This window comes from Plectropomus leopardus, chromosome 23 (genome assembly GCF_008729295.1).
Source record: "Plectropomus leopardus isolate mb chromosome 23, YSFRI_Pleo_2.0, whole genome shotgun sequence".
Classification (NCBI taxonomy): Eukaryota; Metazoa; Chordata; class Actinopteri; order Perciformes; family Serranidae; genus Plectropomus; species Plectropomus leopardus.
The window spans coordinates 7,881,150-7,904,564 of record NC_056485.1 but is presented as its reverse complement, the minus strand read 5'-3'; the positions used below and the strand labels follow the sequence as shown (position 1 = coordinate 7,904,564).

Sequence of the window (23,415 nt, the reverse complement as noted above, 5' to 3'; positions counted from 1 at the left end):
AGATAGTAGAAAACAGATTTAAATACTTATACACAGACCAAATCTGATGGAGCAGTATGTGAAACACTTAGTTTACTCCTTTAACTGTTTTGGATGTAAGCAGTAAATAAGTGTCAACCTGAGTATACTAGTGTGTGCTGAAAATGTAATTTCCTTTATTTATGCAGATTTATATTCTTGTAGGAATATGTGAGCACATATAAACTTAAATAATTAACTGTAAAATATATTTTAAGCAAATATATACATACATATATTGAGAGAGATAAATACAGGGCAAAGTTAAAAGAGCTTTTCATTTTAATCTCAATTGAGATTTTAATTAGCAGTTCATAACCTAACACTCAATTGCATTTTATCTAATTACTGTGAATTATAGACAAAATAAACCCACAGCTTTGACCTGTATACAGATACAGTACAACAGCTGGAACAGAGACTGTATGTAATGCTAAACTCCCACTAGTTTATTATATTTCAAAATAAGAGTTCGGTGATTCTTTGACAGTATTAAATTTAAGAACATACGGTATTACAGAACTCTTATTTTAAAATGTAATGCTTGCTCTCTTATGTCTCCTGCCTTACATATATAGATACACACACACACACACATATATATATACACAGATGGTTTTCAGTCCACAGAGACTCATTTTTAGATTGCTAAATATCAAGTATCACACTCACTCAAATGTCTCGACGTTAGAATTTTAATCAGAGTCATTCATATCAGTACAACTGTTGATTACAGTGTGTGCTAAAAGCAGCGTCCTGCCCATCAGAAGGTCTCACACTCCGTGTCCAGCGTGGAGCACACGGCACAGTGGCACTGCAGAGCCATGGGGTAGTGGTAAAGGGGCGAGACGTTGGGCTGGCAGCCCGGCAGGCGGGCAGTCATGTGGCGGGTACGACTGTACGTACACACCCGGTGGTGTCGGTGGATGTAGGGAGGATCCGGGACAGGTTTCTACAAGGTTAAAAAACACACTTAGGTTACTTTCCCTCCATAAATAGATATTTGGTTTGACCAAAAAAAGTATGAACTCAAGGTTCAATTCTTAGCTCTTCCCCGAGCTTTCAGCTATATCTCATTGTCCTCTGTGGATGGAAGTATGTGGATGTAGCTGAAATCTCCACTTACTAGAGAAAGTTAGCGAGTGGACCTTGAGTTTAGACTATTTTTTTCTCAAATAAGCAACCTCTATCTGCTGAGAAGGACCATGAGATGCTGTTGAAAGTCCTAGGAAAAGCTACTAAGTGGACTTTGACTTAAGATCTTTTTAACCTAATCTAATATTGACTTTCTGCCATGTGACTGCGTCAGCTCTGTTGCTGCTGATTCAGAGCTCTTTCTCCTCTAAAGACTTTGAATTTGACCGACTGCCCCAAAACTTGGTTTTTCAATTAACTCCGAGGTGAAATTTGAATCCCTGCAAACTGAAATGACTTCAGTAAAAGTTCAGTGCTTGGAGGGAGTTGAGCACTTCTTACGACAATGATGTATTGGTCAGAGCCGAGAATTGGTCATCGGCCTTCTTATGGTTTGGGTTGAGTCCTGGGTCATTAATCATTCATTTGATGTTTCACAAATCCAGTATTGTGGAAGCTTTCAGAAATAGCAACAGGAATGAGTATGACTTCTATGTTGGCTAAATGACAGCTATTCAGTCACTTTACTCTGTGTGTGTGTGTGTGTGTGTGTGTGTGTGTGTGTGTGTTACCTCCCAGGTGTGACAACGCCCCCAGCAGGCCTCAGTGGTGATGCGCAGTCCCTTGCAGCCCGGCTTCTGGGCTACAAAGGAAAACTCGCGCACAGCACAGCCTCGGAAACCGTGAAGTGTGTTTGTCACTGCAACACACACCACTGCTGCTCCAGCCAGCAGGACGAGGAGGACAGGAAGGGATACAGGATGGAGATGCATGCTGGGAATGATGGCTAGAGAGAGAGAAAAGAGTAAAAATATTTGATTAAGGGGTTATTTAAGTATTTTTAACCATTATTCCTCTCTCTGTACCTGGGTGGAATACAGTTCATCTCAAAATAAAGATGCCACTTTTTTAAATCATGTTTACAGACTAAAAAAAAATCTATTTGGCCTCTTATATAATATAGATAATGAATTCATTAAGGTTTTATTGCCAATATTTTACATCTCAAAGGGAAAATGATCCACAGAAGCTGGTAGACTTTCAGAGCAGTACGCTGACATAAAGCGCGACTCACGACCCCCTCCAGTGTTTATTATGGCTATTGCAGCCAATAGTACCAGTGACCTACTGTATACACTGTAAAAAATCTATATTTCAATGAGCAATTAGAAACTCAAGCTAAACTTGCAAACTAAAAATAAACATAAAACATTTTAAGTGACAAATGTAAAATAAGTTGACATATTTCACTTTATTGCACTTAAAACTTAAAGTTTTCCTTTACTTGTTTAAATCAAAATTCAAAGGCATTCCTTTAATGTTACTGGAGACATCTGCTTAATTTATCTTCAAGAAAACCACTTAAGCTGTATTTAAACAACTGGACTCATCTCAACCCGGCCAGACTGCAGAATGCTTCACTTATATTAAGAAATGTGACACTGAAATAAAAATACTTTCTGCATGAACGGAATGATGTGAATACTTTTATAGGCACTGAGACCACTAACACCACACTGTCGTCACTGAGTACAATAACTGCACATAGGCTATAACGCTACACTGGGGTGTAACATAGCCTGCTAACATAATTATGCACATTTTTTGTCCTTAAAGCACTTTAGAGTCTCTGTAAAATTAATTATTAATAAACTAAATGCTACATATCTGCCCTGACTTACATAATTGATGTTTAAAAAAAATTGCTTCTCACCTTTTTTAGCTGAAGATCTTGCAAAGATGTGAGCTGCTGGACTCTGGTGTCTCTCTGCCCGGACAACAAACCAGTGAATGGAACCAATCTGTCCTTGTTGTTGTTTTTAGAAGGCCATTAGGGCGGACGGACACTCTGACATCATAGCAATTACAATGAAATACCATTAGAGACCCCAAGCCAGAAATAATGGAGACTCCCTGGAAAATACTGATGCTTGTCTATGTTTTCTTAACCTCAGCCTGTATCTCTCTGAGTGAGTGTGTGTGCAGTTCTTTATCCAACGCTGGTCTGCTCTCAGTGATGCGAGGATTGTCAGTGCTCAACTTGACACTTCCTGTGACAAAGGATCGGTCATAGGAATACAAAAGGCACAGAATTTTTAGGGTCTTTCTGGGTAATTTAAAACCTTTGACACCATGTAATTAGATACACTGCTTTAAAAAGCTCTTTCAAAGTCAAAGTTACGGGATTAAACCAGATCATGTGAACTTAGAGTAATTGTCTCCTCTGCTGTTAAAATTCCAAACCTTACCAGTGTTTTTGCATGTTTCAACACTTTTTCTTCACAGCTAATCATTCTGTAAACCATGCGTCTTTCGATATTTGGGTGTATGTTTTTAAATGCACATTTGATCTTTAGTTGTGAATTAGGCATTGAAAGTACACAGTTGATTCTTTACAGCATATGGTAATAAGTGGAAATTTATGGTTACATGAAACTGTTGAGAAAAATACATCAATACGGTGTAGCTTGCATTAAAAAATGGTTAGCAAAAATGAAAAACCTAAAACCTTCTTGTAATTCAATTTTCTGTCAAAAACACAGTGCCATATTATGACACTACAGCTAATGTATTCGTAAACTGTGGTTATTTACACATTCAGCGGACACAAACACGTTCTTTGGATGTTATCAGCCCATTAAATGGCCTATATAATATGTTATCACTACCAATATAATGCTTAAAGTGAGGAAAACTGCACCTACCAGTAGGCCAGAAGGTGAATATCCAACATTATGAAAGAGTTGCAGTTTCATTTGGTTTAGGCAACAAAAATACTTGGTTAGGTTAAGGGAAAGATTGTGGTTTGGGTTAAAATAATGACTTAAGCTACGTACAAATGTTAACATGTTAGCACACGTTAAGTAAGTTAACTTATGTACATCAATTAGCATAAATTAATGCTGACTTTCAGTTTCATGCATGACACAAACAGTGGCCTCCTAGCTGAAAGTCTCATGTTTGTTTGACCCATCACCTGACTGCATTCTTACGCAGACTTTGTCACTCTTTATACTATGTCACCTGACTTCCACCTTTGCTCCCGTCATACATCTTCTAAAGGTTGAGCCTAACATTAAAGGTAAATATAGGAGGTAGAATAGGGTCATACTACCTCAAATCTATGTTTGCAAAGACACCTGATAACAGCCATTTAATGGGCTGATATAATTTGATGCGGGAGACACAAAGCAACAATAGTATTCATATGAAGTTGGGTTTTGTTGCCAGATGAATGTTATTCAAACATGTATTCTCCTTGTAGCACTGCTTTAATCTCGACTAACTCAAAAGAAATGGAGCTTGTAGATCCACAAATCAAAACAATACGCTAAAAAAGGCGAGAAGAGTTGAAAATTCGAACAATGTCAGTTTGTAACACAAGCCACCCCTGTCACATTACACGAGACTGTAAATCGGTTTAGCTGTAAGTAACGTGCGGCTGTTGATCCAAATATCAAAAAAAGAAAGTGGAATAAATATTTTTGAATTTCAATATATTAGTATTACTGAAGAGACAAAATAGGTGACACACAAAACAGCGCAGACTCCCAGAGTGTTTTCTCAAAGTGAAGTTTCATTTTTAGCACATAGTTTTTTTTCTCCATTCTACACCCCCCTGTAATGTTACGTACAGTAGTAAGCCTCTCTACATTCAAACCCCCCCACCGCTGTGTTGGTCCCCAAAATATACATCTTCTTTCTCTTCTGCATCGTCTTAATCATCTTCTCTAAGGTTTTTCTTCAACACAACAAACACAGACCATTGGGCAGACAGTGCAAATCTAGAAATTCAGTGAAATTGCTACGTAATGCAGTTGTAGGTTTCGGTAACATTATATTCTCATTCTGTTACTGTTGCTCTGACTTATTGCCATTCTATCGTTTCTAACTCTAGTCTTTTCTTTCCTCTGTCTTTCTCCTCCTCTTTTATTTTTTATTTTTTAATCTTTACCGGCTGCTTTCATTGAATCCAATCACACCACCCCTCTAATTTAAAGCATGTGTTTACATTTGGCCACATGAAAATGGCCATAGAGAGGAAATGTGACCGAGAATGAAACCAGCGTTCGATGTCTGTCTGTGAGGCGATACCCGATCTCTCTACGAACACTCTCTCTTCTCTCACTTCCTGTTCTGGAGCAGTTCTAGAATGTACGACAGAATTCTAGAAAGAGGAATATTACTGCTGATCAATACAAGTGAGAAATCTAGAACAGTGGGAGCTGGGGGTCCGTCCCCCTCCCCCCCGAGTCAGCTGACCGACTGACAATAACAATCAAGAGGGTTTGTGTGTAAGCTAGCCAAAACAAAAATCAGAAAGTAAGCAGTTTTATGACAGCGAGGTCAAGTTTTGTCTCTTTTCAGTTGTGTTTCTTTGAGTGTTTTTGCCTGAATCACAACGTCTGAAATCCAACCAGAAATTGTCTAATGTTTTTTTGTGCCCAGAGTGCCAGCCAGGTGGTGTTTGCAGGTGAAAGTTTTGAGGTGTTTCCTGTTATGAAGCTTTTTCACCTAACCTATCAGTGCATTTCTGTGGCTGTCAAAGAGCACAGCCCATATACATCTGTTTGCTTTAAGTCCACACACCCATCGTGTACAAAAACAGAAGGAAACACCCAAAAAAAAGTGTCTTCTTGGAAGAAAAGGAAGGAAGAAAAATATACAGCATTGTAGTACTTACAGAAGATGGGTGTATGTCAGTGGTTCCCAACTTTGAGGTTTGGGCCCTTTAAGGTGTCCTGAGATAAATCAGATGGTTAAAGTTAAATAAAAGACAAGAAAACAAAATAAAAAACATTTTTACACACAAAAAAGAATTGCCTTTTTTTTTTCTTTTTTTTTTTCAAAGATTTTCCTCTTGGTCTTTCAGTGATTTGTATTTGTTTTAGATGAACACTATATTGGAATGCACACTTGATAATTTATTTATTTATAAGATTTGCTGTTTTCTTGGGAAATACTGGATACTTTTACACCTGGAGACCTCTGAAAACCCCATAATCAAAACGGTTTAGGGAGATCTTGTCCTGTTGCCAACAGATTCTGTGCATTCATATGCAGATCTCTATTTGAAGAGATTACATAACAACTACTGAGACATCTCCAGGACAACCGAGCAACTCCACCTCCTGATGACATGTGGCAAGCTGAAGGACGTTTGACATTTTTTATGTCAAACAACTATTTCCAAGCTTAACAACCAACTTTCACACACAACTTTGACCATGTTTTGTTTGACTGACATTGAATTGGAAGTTTTGATCTGGATGTTGGATGCAACACCTGCAAATGAAATAAAGCGCAGGGCTGCAGTGTCATCATTTGAAAGCCAAAAATCTATTTTTCAATAAGAAGCAATGGAAGATTAGGCGTGGCCGCACCCTGAAAGCATCACAAGTCAGCAAAACTCAAAGCGAACTTCTGAAAAATCCTGGAAAACTGGGCAGTTTGCAGATTCATGACTGTTTGAAATGCTAAATTAGTCATCAACAGCTAAATAAAACTTGAAATGCCGATGCTAGAGCTGCAAGTCGAGCGGATTTCAAAACCTTGTTGACTCAGGCATGATTGGAAGTGAGTGTTTTGAAAAACTGCTGGTCTGAAGGGTTTCTGAATGTTTGGTTACGAAGCAGCCAACAGGTAGCTTTTGCGTCTTAAGCGTAAAAAAAAACAATCAATCGATTTGTTTTACGATACATTCGGATTCAAACCCTGTCCCTCAGGAAGGAGAGAAGGAGAGAGAGAGAAAAAGAAACCAAGAGAGAACTGCCTTCTCTCGTTCTCTATCGCTCTGTCTACGCACATCTCCTGCTCACTGATTCACTCACTGGATACACACCAACACACACGCACACATGCACACGCACACACACACCCTGACCATCTTCAAATAAGGTTACATTTCCTGATCAAATAGAAAATAAATAGCATCAGTATCAGTTTTCCACAAAATGAACAAGATCATACAAAAACCAAGAAAAAAAACCAAACAACATAATTACAAAGCAAAATCATTTCTCATCAAATAAATTTACACAGAAAGTACCTTTAAGACAATGTGAATATCAAGGACGCAACAGGAGTAAAAACAAGAGTGGGGGGGGTAAACATCTGAGTGTGACACCCACTTCCTGTTTGACCCCCTAAAAAACACACAGATTATCCTGAAAGAATGAAAATATTGCTAAAATAATTTTTTTCTGTTTTATCCCCCCCGCCCGCCCCCCACTCTTTATCCCATCACACTATCGTAATGATCAGACAAGAATAAACAGATTTTTCTTGGTTCACACCGAAAAAAGTTGTCATCGTCATGGTCGCCATCTAGCAGCGTCAGGTCTGCTGAGCCTAAAGGAACAGACACTCCGGGCTCAGAAATCCAACTGGATGACTGTGTTTTTCTTTTGTTCTGAAGCAATTGTGGTGCGCTTTCTTTGTCCTCCAGGAACCTCTGGGTTCGGGTGGGCTTTATTGAACTGCTTGGATACATTTTTGGTTAGAAAATTGGTGGTTTTAAACTTTTTAAAATGTAACCAAGGAAAAATGAGTACATTTGTAAAACTTAACCAAAAAAAAAAAAAAATCATTGCGCTGTGCCGCTTTTTCAAAATTAAAGGAGCCCTGTGTCGCTATAGAGCAATGTTCCCCATTATGTTTGCACTGCGCAGAAGTTTTCGCATTTTATGCATGCACATGGTTACACTGACATCATGATTCCAGATTAACTCTATTCCAGTGATCAACAGTTGGTGGTGGTAATGTGCAAACAAACTGAAGCCAACAAAGTCAGGGAAGAAGAAGATTGCAAGCAAGTAAACATGAATGTAAACAATGCGAGAGGTAATAATTTAAAAAATTGACTGAACAGGGGTTTTACGGGGAAGGAAATGCATGTACACACAATGCGTTTTGATAAGTAACACCATGTTCACACTGGACATGAAACGGCCGTGAAGCGTGCGATTTTCCATGGAGTGCCGGCCACTTGCTTTCGGTGCCCATGTTGAGCAGCCACACCATTCACACTGGATGCGCCACGGCCCCGAGCTTCGCAGCATGCTCACAATCAACAGTGACAGTTCCAGCGTCTGGTCTATTTTTTCTGCGAGTGAATGTGGCAGGAAGACGCACTAAATACTCTGAATACTATGAACGATATAAAGGATATATAAGTTATGACACACATGATCTGGTCATGATAAATGATAAAATATGCATCCAGTGCCTCCACAATGCTTTTCAGTTGTGTCTAAACAGAGGGAGAGAGACAAGCACAGAGAGCCACATACACTCTCACACACACAGACACACAGTCAGAGACACACAAGCAAGCAGGGACAGAGAGCGAGGGACAGAGCTCCAGAGCTGGCCAGCACAGAGAAATGCGCTTATGGTGTGAACGGCCAGGCAGCAGCTGAGGGGAGGCTGCACTACAAATAACATATCAGCGCGCTTCTGCGTCCAGTGTGAACCTGGCATAACACTGAATGTAAACATTACTTTTTTGACAAAAAAAACTCCACAGGGCACCTTTAAACAAACAAAAAAAAAGAAATTTACTGTGGAATGTTTTTGGATTTTTAATGAAATACCCTTTTAAAATTCACCTATCGCACCACAAACACCCCAAATTTCAAAATAAAAGAAAAACAGCCGGTGCCAATCCAGTTTATTCCTCCCCTCTTTAAGGTCTGTTAAAGGGGAATTCCGCTGAATTTCAGCACTCACGTTATGGCCTCGTACTGTTAACATGTGATGTGAATCCAGAATTCAAGTCGGCCTTCCCCTTCATGGTATCTGCTACACTAGTGTTTCTCCCATAATACACTACAGAAATATCCAGAGACATATGTATATATATAAAAACATCATCAGCGTCATCATCATCATCATCATCATCAGTAGTACTTAGAGTAGAGTAGAGTAGTAGTAGTAGAGTAACAAGTAAGAAGAAGGAACAGTATTGTACTTTATATCATTATCGTCATCTTCAGTGGTTATTAACCTTGAGGGACTTTAGGCTCGTCCTTTGGTGGAACCCGACAGAATGGGAGAGGAGTTAGCGCCAGAACCAGCTGTGTGTATGTGTGTTTTTGTGTCAAAAAAAAACAGAAAAAAACAAAAAAAAAATGTTTGAAATATTTTGGTGCGTCAATCGTGTGTTGGTGTGTGAGATTTGTTTGACCTGGATACACTTTTTCTTTGAAGCTCTGTCATCTCATATTTACAGTAAATATGTACCTGCATCTGTGTGTGTGTGTGTGTGTGTGTGTGTGTGTGAGGGTTCATGTGTCTGCATAAGTTTTGGGACGTTTGTGTGAAATTGCTTCTGTTGATTATTGATGTATTGTGCTATCCACGCATAAAACATCTGACCAAAAGATAAATACGAGGCCACAGTACAGACTCGGTTGGTAAAATATCAAGACGAGTTAGACAAGTGTTAAACTTGGTTAGTGTTGCACCAGAAGAGAAGTTTCATCTCTTTATTTTGAGGCTGATTCGGAGCAGGCCAGCTACCATTTGCGGATACTGACCTGCAGTTTAACAAAGCAGCCACTAATTAAAAATGACGGTCTGCACTTTTGGATGATATTCATCTTCTGATCTGCAACATAATGTGTGTACAGCAAAAAAAAGTGAACCAGTTTCACACAACTCTGTCAGAAAAAAAGGTGCAGCCTTTACCTCGGATCACTGAGTTGGTGAGCTTTTTTTTACAAAAAGCCACACCCTCGATGATACAAGATAAAAAGAACAGTGGGTTTGTTTTGTACCTTTTCTCTCCCAAACACTTTCACCATCAGCCTCGTGTCTTCTCCCTGTCACCTGACCCCCCGTGCTATCCAAACTTTGTGGAGCAGCACCTAGGTGGCGCTCTCCCCGGCTCCAGAGGAGGCCCCGCTGGGCTTGGGCTCGGGCTGGTCGGAGTGAGCCGTCTGCGGGGATGAAGGGGTCGGAGGGTCCCCTCTCTCGCCTCGCTCCTGTAGGTTGCGCTGGTTCCTGGCCGCCTCGGTGAGCATCTGCATCCGGCGCTCCTGGTGCTCCTCCAGGCCTCGCCAGAGATCTGCACGCTCCCGCTCACGCTTCAGCTCCCTGGAGAGGCAGCACGAAGTGAGAAAGAGACAAAGACAGGGATGAAGGAGGATGGAGAGAAAAGAAAGCGGTTAAAAAATGCCAAAGTACTCTGGGACCTGAAAGTAAAGCCTAAGGGGATCTTTGGTGAATAGCTTTGCTACATATTTTTATTGATCTATAGATTGTTGTGGGATTTTATGTGAGTCTTGTGAGTTTGAATGCTTTTTTTTCATGTTGTTTGGGCCCCTAATCAAAGGCAATTTTCTGTCAATATATGATAGACTATAAAGCTTTTTGAATCTTGAATTGAATCTTGAATCTTAAAGACTGAACAACCTGAGCAGCTGATAACAGGAAGTGTTAACAAACTGAAGGAGATATGTTGGAGTCGTCACACTTTTTCCTCGAATGTCCTTTTTTTGTAGTTTTAATAGACCATCAACTGCAAAGGATGTGTTCTCTGATTAATATGACATCGTGGGATGTATTAATGGACGTAATTCAATTCTTAATGAGCAATTTTGGTCTTAATTAGTTAGACAAAACACATAGAAAAAAATGACAAGACCATAGTTTTCACTTGACAGAAATGATAAAGTGCAGCATGAATGATGACATTCCCTCAAACTTTGCTGGTTTGAATGTTCATAAATAAGCAGACTGTTGATCAAATTATCTAATAACAGACATGTCAGATCATAATCTCACATTAGAAGTAAGAAAGTTTTAAGAGGCCCAGTTTTGAAATACGTTTTCTTATATACCAAAGAAAGACTTTGAGAATGTTGTTAATTATTTAAGAAATAAGGCAAACTAAATGAAAAAATCCAATTAGTGGTTAAAAATAGAGTCATCAGTGGTTCTCAACCCTTTTCCTTAAGGGACCCCTAAGTGACATATTTCATTTATATTTCATATGATATTTAATGCACACAACACTTACAGATCAATTGATAAACTGTGCAATTAAACCCAAATAATGAACACAATAACTGCAGTAAGTTTGTGTAAAACCAGCGATTTTGAATTTTAAGATGATTTCCAGTGAAAATTACATCAGAAATCTTTTTTTTCTTATTTTTTCTTATCTTTCCCTTTTATTTTTTTTTGTCTTATATTTATAAATCAATCGGTCATATTTAATAGGCTTATTTTTTTTGACAAATTCAGTGTTTTCTTCTCCCTGACATCTGTCAAGTGTTCTTTTACCTCTTTGGCTGTTTACTTGCAAAGTTTTCTAATGCAGGAAGAGGCTGTTTAGAAGAGGGTGAAGGCTCTGTAAACAGAACTTGTGTTTGGGTTTTTTACCGTGCCCTTATCCTGTAAGACTTTTTTAAAGTTTATATCTATAGTATATATATAATAATTAGAATATTAAAGATAAGATCTTCACAGAAATGAAATACCTACTCTGCACATAATCTGGGTCAAAATGAAACTTAAGTTACAGTTTTTGAGCCACAACAAAGGCAAAAATCTGGTCTGCAATATATTAGGTAATGTTTGATTTTAGCCTCGCTGATAACCGGAAATGCTTTTTGCTCCATCATTAGTGGCCCATTAAGAAGAGTGAGGAGTCAGCAGATATGGTGGTATAAAACAGATTTATCAATAAAAAGGTTTTTCAAAAAATTATGAATTTTGAAACTCCTAACCCGCAACCAAAGCAGCTTGGCCATACAGCCATGAGTGTGCATATAAATGCTAGGTTTATGGGTCCAGTAGGATGTGAGACTAGCTGCGGACAGAAAGACACACATACGCACATGACTGAATGCATGATCCCCTTCATGCTTACGCCTGACAAAAAAAAAATTCACTTAAGCACATTTAAAATTACGAAAGTTATTTCTCAGGAGCACAAGAGTAGACAGACTCAGCTGAATGACATCCTATGGCATTTAATGCAGATGATGAAATGCAGTCGTGGCAAAAAACATCTGTTAAATCAAGTTTGGCAGTTGATGGGTTAATATATGAGTGTCTCTGAAACAATGCAATTTAGGAGAAAGCGCTGTTGGTAAGCATAACTTTGAATAAATTAAGGCTAGCTGTTTCCCTTGTCATCCCCTGTCTTTATGCTAAACATCACCACACCTTGACTGTTACTGAACACACAAATGTACGAAAGAAATCGATATTGGCACTCCCAGAAAGAAAGCAAAAATGTTGAACTACTCCTTTAAATTTTATTTCCCAATAGTATCCACTATCCTGAGTTTAAACAGGGTAATGAATGAGTGGAATCATGATGTGATCCATGTTGTAAGATGACCTAAGCGATACAAACTCACATTGTGAAATATAATGTGATGGATAATGGAACAAATACCGTCTAAAACATGACTTAAGAGCCTTCTATTACTTCCTCTTGTTGTGTTGTATCCAGTGACACAAACATACGCACATACACACGCGCGCGCACATACACACAAAGAGAGTGAGTCATACTCACTTCTGTTTCTCCACTTTGTAGGAGGCAGTGAGGTCATCAAACAACTTGCTGTTCATCTCCATGAAGGTCTTCAGCACGTTATAGATCAGAGACACGATGGTCCTAAAGACGCGGAGCGAGAAGATTAATGAACCTGATCGCTTAGCAGTCCCCTGGCATTATGGGTCAGGAGACAGAGGTCAGAAAAAGCCTTTTGTTTTGAGGAGACTAGCCCACTAGCAACCATATGTGTTGCCTGGATAGTAATATGTGGGTCATTCATGTGTCCCCGGTAGACTATTAGCTCTAATACTAATTTTTCAGCAAACAATGTTAGATCATAGGAGGCTTGTACATGCTAAATGCTGTTCTTATGTGTTAGCAGTGATGTAAAGTAGGTGCTTTTACTAAAAGGTCCAGTGTGTGGGTTTTAGGGGCATCTATTGGCAGAAATGGCAGAAATATTCTTAGCTTTTCATTTGTGTATAATCACCTGAAACCAACAACTGTTGTGTTTTCGTAACCTTAGAATGAGCCCTTCATGTCTACATTAGGAGCGGGTCCCCATCCACAGAGCCTGTCATGTTTCACGGCCATGTTTCTATAGAAGCCCAGAATGGACAAACCAAACTCTGGCTCTAGAGAGAGCATTTTCCATTTTGACTTTACCTGAAGGCCACCGTAGGTTCTCTGCACGCTTGGAGAGGGAGGGGTGAGGGCATACCTGTTCAGTTGGTTGCAATGTTCAAACTCACTACCAGATGCCACTAAAAGTTACACACTGCTCCTTTAAATGCAACTTTGAGGTACTCTTACTGTTAATTTGTGTTACTTTATAATTATACCTCACGTTTCAGAAGAAAAACGTGTATCTATTAATTCACTACATATATTCAATGGCTATTAATAACGGTTTAATTTGTAAATAGAAAAATTCTATAGGAACTCAGTTCATAAAATATGATGAAATGTTGACATAAAAATGCTGCTGACATGTAAATCTAGTATAATTCAATAATATAGTATATAAGGAAGCACTTTTAATAACCAAGTGTATTTGCTGTTAAAATTTCTGTTTACCCAAGAAAAACTTTACTACAATGCAGTATTTTTACATGCTAGAATTATTAGTTTTATGTAAAAAAAGGACCTGAATACTTCTTCCAGCATGCAAACTCTAATCTTAAATCAAGAGTTATGAGTTGTGACTTGTATGTGTGCGTTTTTGTGTGAGCCACTGACTGGTTCCAGTGCTCCTTGGAGACTCTGTAGAGGGTGGCGAAAACCAGCGGCAGGATGACTTGACAGTTCTCCTCTATCAGACTGAGGATGTATTCGTTGTTCCAGAAGTAAAGAGCCCGCTCCGCTACCTGAAACAAACACAAAGACAGAAGAAGTGACTTTGTCAGAGTCGTTTGTGCCCGCAGTTTTTGACGTTATCCAAGCAATTGACTTTTTGCTATTGTCTTCTTCAGTGGATTGTTTTTGTTTTCTATAATGATATATTAAATCTTATAGGCTTAGATCGATGTTATCAGGCTTATAACTTCAAAAACTATTTCCATGTTTTTCAATATATGGTTTTAGATTATTACTTTCAAACACTCCAACATGGTTTGAATGCAAGCAGGTGTGTTGTTTACCTGGAAATGAGGGCTGGAGATACAGGCTGCGATCTGTTTGAAGAGCGGCTCCTGGACCCGGATGAACTGAGACGGCTCAATCACGTCCAGGATCTCCTCAATCTCCCCCAGGAACATCACCTGAATACAGACGCATATTTTTTTTAATTGAAACATAAAGGACAGAAAAGACATCTGCATGACTCCCAAAACAGGAATACTTCATAATACTGTACTACAATAAAAAAAATGAAGGAAATCAGAGTATCACATGAGAAAATGTTACAGCTGTTTTTGGTCAGTGACTAACAGGAGACGCTGAGAAACATCAGCATATTTTTATTATCTGCTGTCTCACCTCTTTCTGCGTGCAGGTTTTTGGCCAGTATTTGAGCAGCCCTCTGATGATCTGCAGGACAAAAAAATATGAAGCGCATTAATATGAATAAACACTGGAGCCATTTGCTCAGCAGGGTGGCTGGCTGACGTCCATCTGCGCCATCTTCATTAACTCATATTCATACTCTGTCTAATGCATTAAGAAATATGTCATTAACTTTGTCCTGAGCACTTGTTTCGGAGTTTTGGCCGTCATTTCTGTCAGTTATGATAACATGAAACTCACTGAGGTAAATGCTCAGATTCGAGAATTTCGGTAATAACCCCTCATTGCACAGGAAAATTATATACAGTAGATCAAAGTTGAATCATTTAACTGTGTGGCATGTTGCAACAGACAGTTCGGGTAAATGGTTACGGTTCAACCTTTGTTTTGTCAGAGGTGGGAATGACGTCATACCCGAGTTGATCATGTCTTACCGTTGATCATATTTCCGGTAAAACAAGCAAACTTTAACAAGTTGCATTACCAGTTCAAACCAGGTTCGTCATTCTAACAATACCATGCCCTCTCACTGCCAACTTTCAAGAGTGCGGAGGCAGGTTGCATCTGAGGTTGCTAAGCGACCATAACCAGCACCGTATCTTCCAAGCTTTGTTGTTGTTGTAAGTGTGTATTAGTCCTAAAATACTGTCCGTGAGACACATGTGAAGCTCTGAGTACATAAAAATGATCAAGTTGTTCTCCATGTGTATCACAGACTATTACTTATGGAAGAGGGAAAAGACATCTGCTGATTGTGATTGGTTGGTCCTTTCATATTACATGTATCGCATACTGTTGTGTTTCAAAGCTGAACTTATCTCAGCGTAGCCATCGCGTCCCTAAAAAGAGGTGCTCAGGAACGCTTGCACGTCGTTGCACTTGCTTTTGAAAATGCCTTCCATGCGTCCATTAAAAACAATGTATTTGAGAACAATGTATTTGAAAACAATGTATTTGAAAACAATGTATTTGAAAACCCGGCATGTGCACGTGCCTTTAGGCTGTATTTTGTGCAAACAAACACTGTATCAACATGTCCACAGAAGTGCTAATAAACAGTGTATTATGACAGCTTTCACTTCTGTTGATGTGCAAAGCAGCCATATTGGATTATGAGGTCAGGGTTAGTGAGGTTTCTCTGACTTTGCATGTCCAACCGGGAATTCGGAAATTCCAACTTTTCTGAGCAAATGGAATGCACCATGAACCTCTGCAGGTTTGTCTCCACATGAGACACCTTCACCTTACATGCAGACATGTGAGCCTTTTTTTAAAGATTATTTTCATGGCCATGTTTGCCATTATTGATAGGACAGCTGTAGATGGACAGGAAAGGTGGGCGAGAGAATGGGAATGACATGCCACAGGGCCACAGGTTGGGACTGGCACACACGCTAGCAGGTGAGCTAAAGATCGCCACATGTGAGTCATTGTTTAAGCAAAAATTTGTGCAGCTTTAAACTTATAATTGTTTCTTTCCACATCTGACATCCTCTTTAGCAAAGTTTCAATGTCACAGCACTTGGAAGATAGAATCAGGGGCGAAAACCACAAAAATATGAACTCAATTAGCCTTGATAATTGATTGTAAAGTGTAGTATAAGTGTAAGTACGATAATGAAATGAAATGAGAAGCAGTCTTACATATTCAGTCACTGTAGCATCTTTCTCCATAAACTGCACCACACAGTAGGCCAGCTGTAAGAACAGAGGAGAAGAGGTTAGAACACAAACACACACATGCACGCATGCATGCACGCACACACACACACGAAAAACACAAACACATCCCCTGAAGCTGTCAAGGAGACAAGAGGGATCTCAGCACTTATCCCTCAGGATTACACACTGCTAAAGATCGGAAAGACAAGTTTTCCAAGGAGAGATGTGTGTCACAAGTGTGTGTGTGTGTGTGTGTGTGTGTGTGTCTACTTCTACATCTTGTCTCCTCTTATATGATCTGCAATCATTTCCTATTATTCAGCGAGTGTGTGTGCACACATGTGTGCGTGTGTGTTTTGCGGTTGCCCCCTCCGCCCAGGCCGGTTGCTGTGGCGAGTGGGCACCGTGGCGACGGAGACTGTGTGTGCGTGTGTTTACTTCGGAAGGAGTGATGTCACACACGCAAAGTCCCTTAAGGGCAATGTGAGATAGAGTTTAGACCTCTTGTCTCTGCCTTTCTGTCTTTCCGCCTCTATCCTATTTATACCTTTGCCTTGTTGAAATGATTACTGTACCGGTCTGTTTTACCACTGTCAGATAAGTAAGTTCAGGTGTCATCAATATAAAAAAGTGTCCAACTGTACAGTTGCAGACAGTAGAGGTTGTGTTCTGTCAGATTATTGATGGTTCTTCTCTATTTTCTTGTGGGACAATCACTTTTTACTTTCTTGTTTTTTGTTGTCTCTGTCTTTGTCTCTTTCCTGACCTGTAGCTCCACCGGCTGTCTCTCTGTCTGTCTGGCTTTCACATCTTCCACAGCTTTCATCTTTTTTTCCCGTCTAATCCCCTTTCCTTTTTACGGTGCACCTTTCTTGTTTGTCTTCTCGGCTCGCTCCGTCCCTAACTTTCCCGTCCCTCACTCCTTGCACCACAACATGGTTACAGAGGGAAATAGGGAGCGGAGGCAAAAAGAAAAAGGGGCCGGTGAAAGCAGGGATGTCAAGTTAGAAATAAAAGGAGAGTAGGAAAAAGAGGAGGATTAAAATAAAGGTGCTGATCGGTCAAACTATTTAAAGTATTAGCGAGGCTTTAGAGAGAGCGCTCGGGTAAATTTGATGTTGGATTCTGTTGTCAGGACGGGCTTTGTGAGTGCAGGAGGCCGTTGTTAGGCTAAGGATTATGGACACTGTAGTTTTTTTAGGCTGATATTTTTATCAATATTGATTTGATAAGGTGACAGGTCAAATTAGGGTTTATATTTGAGCATGAAATCATTCCAGAGAGCTCCACTGTTGGCTTCTTGGTTGTAAATTTGTTATGACCTGGACATTAATGTAGCCTTTACATGCTTTTAAACTACTTTCAGTCACCCTGTCCAACATAAATGTGAATATTTGCAATCTGTGAATCATGCCGATGTACTCTAAGTGTCACTTAGTTTAAAGTCCATCACAAATTTGAATTGTTTGGTGTATGGCTAGTTTCTATTCTGCACATTTTTTTTCAATTTTTCAAACAAGGATAAAACCATTTTTGTGTAAACACCATCAAGGCTTCAGGTCTCTGGGTGGGCGTCCCAATGGCAGCTGTTGAGTGACACAAATTTATTTTTAAAAAAGGAAGGGAAAATGTCTAGGGAATAAAGAAAAAAGCGAGGGGAAAAACTTCATTTATTATTATCATAGCTAAAGCTTAAACTAATTTTTAGTTAATTTTCTTGCTTATTTTTGAAACATTGCTTCTTGGGTTGCTCATAACTTCTGTCCATGTTTTTTTAAAGACATCAAGCCAGTATGCAGGTTTTAAAGGGTTAAAATAAGAGAGTATGATATGAGATGTTTGGAACCATGATGTGTAGCCATGTTGTGGTTGAACAGCATAGCTTTAATGGCTGTAACTACAATTCAGTAAAATGAACAGAAATGAGAAAAGCCTTCACACACTACAGAGAGAATGATGCAAACATATTTAAAGTGCTGAAAAAACCTTTCAGATGGATAAAAGGTGCAGCTGTGATGTTTTATTTTGATATTTAGACACAAAACTGGGTCACTCCCGCACAGCCACACCTACTGAAAACTGCTGTCCACTTGCATGTGTCCCCCGTGACCCTGTCAAACTGAGTGTGTGTGTTTGAGTGTGTGAATAATGTATGTGTGTGAACCACAGGGAGGGAGAAGGGGAGGAGAAATGTAGGGCACGGTGATGCTGAGACCAGAATACACACACGCGCACACACACATGCACACACAAACATGCCTCTATACAAACTGCACCTTCTGCATAGTCAAATAATGTGTGGCACAAACAAATGCACACACACACACACACATAAACACACATACACAAACAATAGACCGGCTGCCATCTGTGTTGTCAAATATTATGATAACCCAAACACACATACTCACACATAAACACACACACCAAAAAAAAGGAAAAAAAACCCCAAAGGCACACACACTGAGTGGAATTCAAAGGTGAGCGCATCTCTCTGCAGTATTATGTGTGACCCAACTCTGCCTCCTAGTGGTACATTTTATACATTACAGGATTTTTTTAAATTTGAGAGGCATTCATGTGTGGCTGATTTGTCAATGTACAATCTCATTGCAGAAGCCATCTCCTTCTGCATTTCAAATCTTCATAATTACAGATATATGTTTCTGTAATACGAGAACTAACACGCAAAACACACATATAATAACAAAACACACATGCAACTAACTGCATTTAGCAAAAAGAATTCTCATATTATAGGATAGGGATTTTGCTTTGGAACCTTCCTAACTTTGGAATTTCCAAAGTTATAAATCCTTTATTTGGATGGCATAGACATAAATGTGTCTGTATGTCAATTACAATGAAGAAATGAAATCCAAAATATAATGATTAAAAGGCTGCTCAAACTGTATGATGAGTCTTTAAATTTCGATAATTAATTTGAGTCAATTAGATTCAAAATTGATTTAAAAGACTGAGAAGAAAACATCACAAAAAGGTGGACTTTCCTATTCTCCACAGACATGATTAGTGCCCCCAGCTCCTTGGAGCTAAAATTAAGCACCCATCTTATTTGTTTTTAAATGATAGCAAGATAGCTAATAACAAGCAAATGAGAGCGAAATCCTGGTACAGGATGTCTCATGTACATCATAAACATAGATTCAAGGAGGACAGGACATGTCTCAAAATTTCAGTTACAGTTGGGATATCTATAGTTAAGATAAAACAGGAGGTCTGAGATGGGAGAGGGCAACCGCGAGTTTGGGAATTGTTTCAGTGATAGGAAGATCACTGAAACTTAAGATAAGACAAGCAGATAGGATATTCTTCTGTAATAAGGACCCTGAATCTCTTCTTAGCAGAGAAGCCAAAAAAAACCTACACCTCAGTTTGATTCTGTGATAGTTGGAGGAGTAGGGTTTCTAAAAGCACGCCTTTGTCAGGAGAAGAACTGCAAAACCATATGATAGTTGTAGATCTAAATACAGATTCAGTGGCCTTTACACCTGGGCAAAAACATAATTCAGTTTGTGGCTTTGCTTAAAAATGGTGAAATGAATGTCCAAAATACTGGTACCACATACTAGTAAACCGCATCAGGATGGCTTTCAGAAACCACACACAAGAAGAAGCAATTGTGAAGCACGGCAGACTTTCATATTAACAGCCATCTCCCCCACGCGGCTGTAAATTGCATTAAACACATTTTGATACTGTGCGAATGCATTTGGGGTGTTACATAAAACACAAATGGGTTTCGAAAGTTTTTAACGTCAGAGGGTACTAGCAATTATGAAGTGGCATAGTGTACAAACAAAGACTTTTAAATACTAGAGTGTGCAGGAAAATGTCACTGACCTGTGCGTGGAAGATGGAAAGGGACTTTGCCGTGTGGAGCGGGATGAGAACCCGAACCAGGAACTGCTTGTGTTCAGCCTTCAGGGGCAGGGCGAAGCCATTTATGATGCTGGTGGAGAGAAAAGGAGAGTAAGTAAATGCGTGTTACCGGAACTTCGCTAAATCCTAAACAACGCCGTTCAAGCAGGTGACTCTTTGTCTATATGCTGATATGACAGAACAGGGGACTCTGGGGAGAGACACGGAGAAAGAGGCGAGCGCTTCATGTTGAAAAAGGACTGGTGTGACGGTGGCAATGTGAGGTGCTGTCCTGTTCCTGCGTCACAGCTTTACACTGTGCTTTATAGAAAGAGTGACCATGCCGCCAACTTGTTGAGGTCGAGATATGTTAACAAACTATGATGCAACCCCCAAGTGAGGCGAGAAATGGAGCCAATCAGAGTTTGAAGCACGTTGTAGGACACCACCGTCAACTTCACAGTGACATCAGTCATCAGTCTGTGGTGGATTTCATTTTGTAAAGCATCTTCACCCCAAACTACAGATGAATAATTTGACAACAGGAAACCGTGCAAAACAATGCATTTGTAAAGCAGCAGCCAACAATGCAAGAAGAGGCGAAAAAGGTTTAAATTGCAAGAAGCTGCATGTATTTACATAAAAATGTCACACATGTGTGCTCGTCTGTGCGGTGGAGGCTATTCTTGTACTGTGTCCATTTCCAAGTGACTGGACAAATGCGTGGTCTGCTCTGTTCACCGCCACACTGACTGACACGGCGGTAGTTCAGCACGAGCAGCGGCAGAATGGGAACTAAACTCGGAAAGTATGACTCGTATTTAGCCGCACTTTATTTATGTTTGTCTCCGCATCAGTCTACCTGTCTGTCTGCCGTCATTCTCTCATAGCATCTTTGTTTCATTTCTTCAATAATATCTCCCTCCTGCTGTTCCTCTAATCTCTCTTTCTTCCTCCTGTCTTCCTCTCTCTTTCTCTTTCTGTACCATGCATCCTCGCTCGCCCATCTTTCTCTCCCTCTCTCCGTGTGTGGGAGGAGCTATAAATACCCCTGTTACCACCAACATGAATACAAACCTCTCTCTCCTCTGCTGCTTCTCCCTCCTCCTTCCTCCACTTCTGACTCACTGTTAACTCACTCGTCCTCTCTCCATCTCTCATCCCTCCATTCCTTCCTCTTGTTTTCTCACCTTGGAGTCCTCCTCTCTGCTAACTCCCTCTCTTCTTTGCTCTAAATCAAGTTGAAAGTCAGCGTCCATTTCTGACTTTTTTTTTCTCCAACTTTTGCACTTAACCAACATTTAAACTCAGTGTCCGGAAATAAATCCTTCCCTCTTTTTTACTCTCTTTACTTTCTTCTATGTTTAACATCAATAAAGATCATCTGAAGGCACTTTTATATTAGTGTCGAATAATGAAGACAAAGAAAGAGGGCTCAGGCTTGAGTCAGCCACCAGAACGCCCTTGAGAGAAATTAATATTTATTGACTCTTATACTGATTTGTTTGTTCCCTTTCGGATTTCTCATCTTCTGTCATCTTGTTTATTGTCTGTCTCTCCAGCTCTCTGTTGTTTCAATCTTCCAGCACTATCAACATGTCTGTTTATGAAACAGCAGTATGTCAACTTAACAAACTAATTGTTGGTTTGGAGTGATAGGGCTCTGTAGTGTCTACACCTTACATACTTTCATCTGCTTTCTATCCAAAAAAGAAACTGTAACCACCCTCTCCTTTTATCCAAGTGTAGCATAAAAAGGCCACTACCTACCTTCTTAGACTTAGTAGCTAGGTTATCATGTAACTTGAATTACTTAACACCAAAGTGAGATGAAGTTTTAATGACATTTCTTTTTCAGAGAAAGTCAATTAATTTGTAGTCATGCTAGCCAAACGGTGGCTAGCTAAACCTTGATCTTCACTCTAAAGCTCCGTTCACACTATGAGTAGCAACAGGATACAAGTCATTTAGAGGTTTAGTCGGATTGCGTAACAACCAGTAACGGCACTTTCTGACCCGAACAGCTGACCAGCGACGGATGATAAATGTAGTGCCAAGGGGCAAGGCTGTGTGACGGCGAGATAAAACAGGGAAAATACTCTAAATATAGCATCCACTTAGACTGATTATGATATTTAGGTAGGCCTTCTTTCAAGTGGCTAAAATGTGTTTTCAATCTCTCTGGGGTAGTCATAATTTAACGCTTTAGACAGAGCTAGGCTAGCTGGTTCCCCTTATTCCAGTCTAAGATAAACTAGACACACCTTGACTCCAGTTTAGTCACAAAGAAACCAAATCTTTTATATGTTGTACTATCCCTTTAATGTCACTCTGCACACAGAGGGAGTGAAAACAAACTAGATAAGATCACCAGTGTATTCATCTTCCATTTTCTCTCCCTCCCTTTCTTTCTCTTCACTCATCTTTCTGCTCTTGTTCCCATTGATTTTTGCGACGCAAGCGGAGAGCAAGACGTGTTTGTTTATCAGTTTAGCCTCCATCCTTGCTCTTTCCTCATTTCTACCCGCTCATATTTCTCTCACTGGCCTCAGAGACAAAGCAACAAACTATACAAACCTGAGTCATTTCTCATTTGTGTCTTTAACCCCCCTCTCGTTTTCTGTCTCTTCTCCCTGCCACCTCCCACCATTTGCTCATTTCCCCCCGTGCCTTGTAGCTCATTTCTCACTCCGTCGGGCTTTTCACCCACTGTTGTGTTTAGCTGATAAGAGGGAATCATGATAATAAATCCAGAATAAATGCATATTGTTTTTTGTGTTGAGCAGTTTCAGTGGTGCTTGTGCTTTGTCGCCATTTTTCGGAGTTACTTAATTCATTGGGTTACCAGCTGTCTCATGAATAGCAGCAGCTGGCCAAGTACAGTGTGTGTGTAGGGAAATGTGTGTGTGGTTAGACTCAACTCCAAATGCATTCATTCAGTCATGATATACTACAAAATATGCTGTCCTCCAGTGCAGCAGAGGATTCTCCAAAGGTGTGTAGACACGAACCTGCCGAGGATTTCCAGAAGCTCCGCGACTCCGTTGAAGTGCTCAGTTTCATATATGAACCTGAAGATCAGACACAATACAGAGTGATATGTTACAATGATGCATCTATAGGTCAAGTAACTGTTCTACTTAACCCTTTGAAACCTGAGTAAATCAGCTTTTTTTCCCTATAAAATGGGAAAGAAA

General features: G+C 39.8%; 2 protein-coding genes across 4 annotated transcripts in view; both read right to left on the bottom strand.

Annotated features, from left to right (window-relative positions):
• Window positions 1–709: 709 nt before the first annotated feature.
• Window positions 710–2,153, bottom strand: LOC121961941 (glycoprotein hormone beta-5-like). Its single transcript, XM_042512064.1, has 2 exons — window positions 1,725–2,153; window positions 710–970 (listed from the first exon to the last, which is right to left on the bottom strand). The coding sequence occupies exons 1-2, from the start codon at window positions 1,923–1,925 to the stop codon at window positions 782–784; spliced, it is 390 nt and encodes a 129-aa protein (XP_042367998.1). The 5' UTR covers window positions 1,926–2,153; the 3' UTR covers window positions 710–781.
• Window positions 2,154–2,831: 678 nt separating this feature from the next.
• Window positions 2,832–23,415, bottom strand: part of ppp2r5b (protein phosphatase 2, regulatory subunit B', beta) — a 51,633-nt gene continuing 31,049 nt past the window's right edge. The window contains exons 6-15 of one of the 3 annotated variants that reach the window (XM_042512062.1): window positions 23,230–23,289; window positions 20,201–20,309; window positions 16,319–16,372; window positions 14,648–14,698; window positions 14,311–14,430; window positions 13,910–14,037; window positions 12,689–12,790; window positions 9,933–10,251; window positions 5,837–5,894; window positions 2,832–3,001 (exon numbers count right to left, since the gene is read on the bottom strand). In XM_042512062.1, coding sequence (XP_042367996.1) covers window positions 10,023–10,251; window positions 12,689–12,790; window positions 13,910–14,037; window positions 14,311–14,430; window positions 14,648–14,698; window positions 16,319–16,372; window positions 20,201–20,309; window positions 23,230–23,289 — 853 coding nt within the window. In that variant the 3' untranslated portion in view covers window positions 2,832–3,001; window positions 5,837–5,894; window positions 9,933–10,022. Of the gene's footprint in view, window positions 3,002–3,021; window positions 3,204–4,340; window positions 5,895–9,932; window positions 10,252–12,688; window positions 12,791–13,909; window positions 14,038–14,310; window positions 14,431–14,647; window positions 14,699–16,318; window positions 16,373–20,200; window positions 20,310–23,229; window positions 23,290–23,415 lie in introns of those variants that run through there. The other 2 variants (XM_042512063.1, XM_042512061.1) reach the window with 2 other exon arrangements.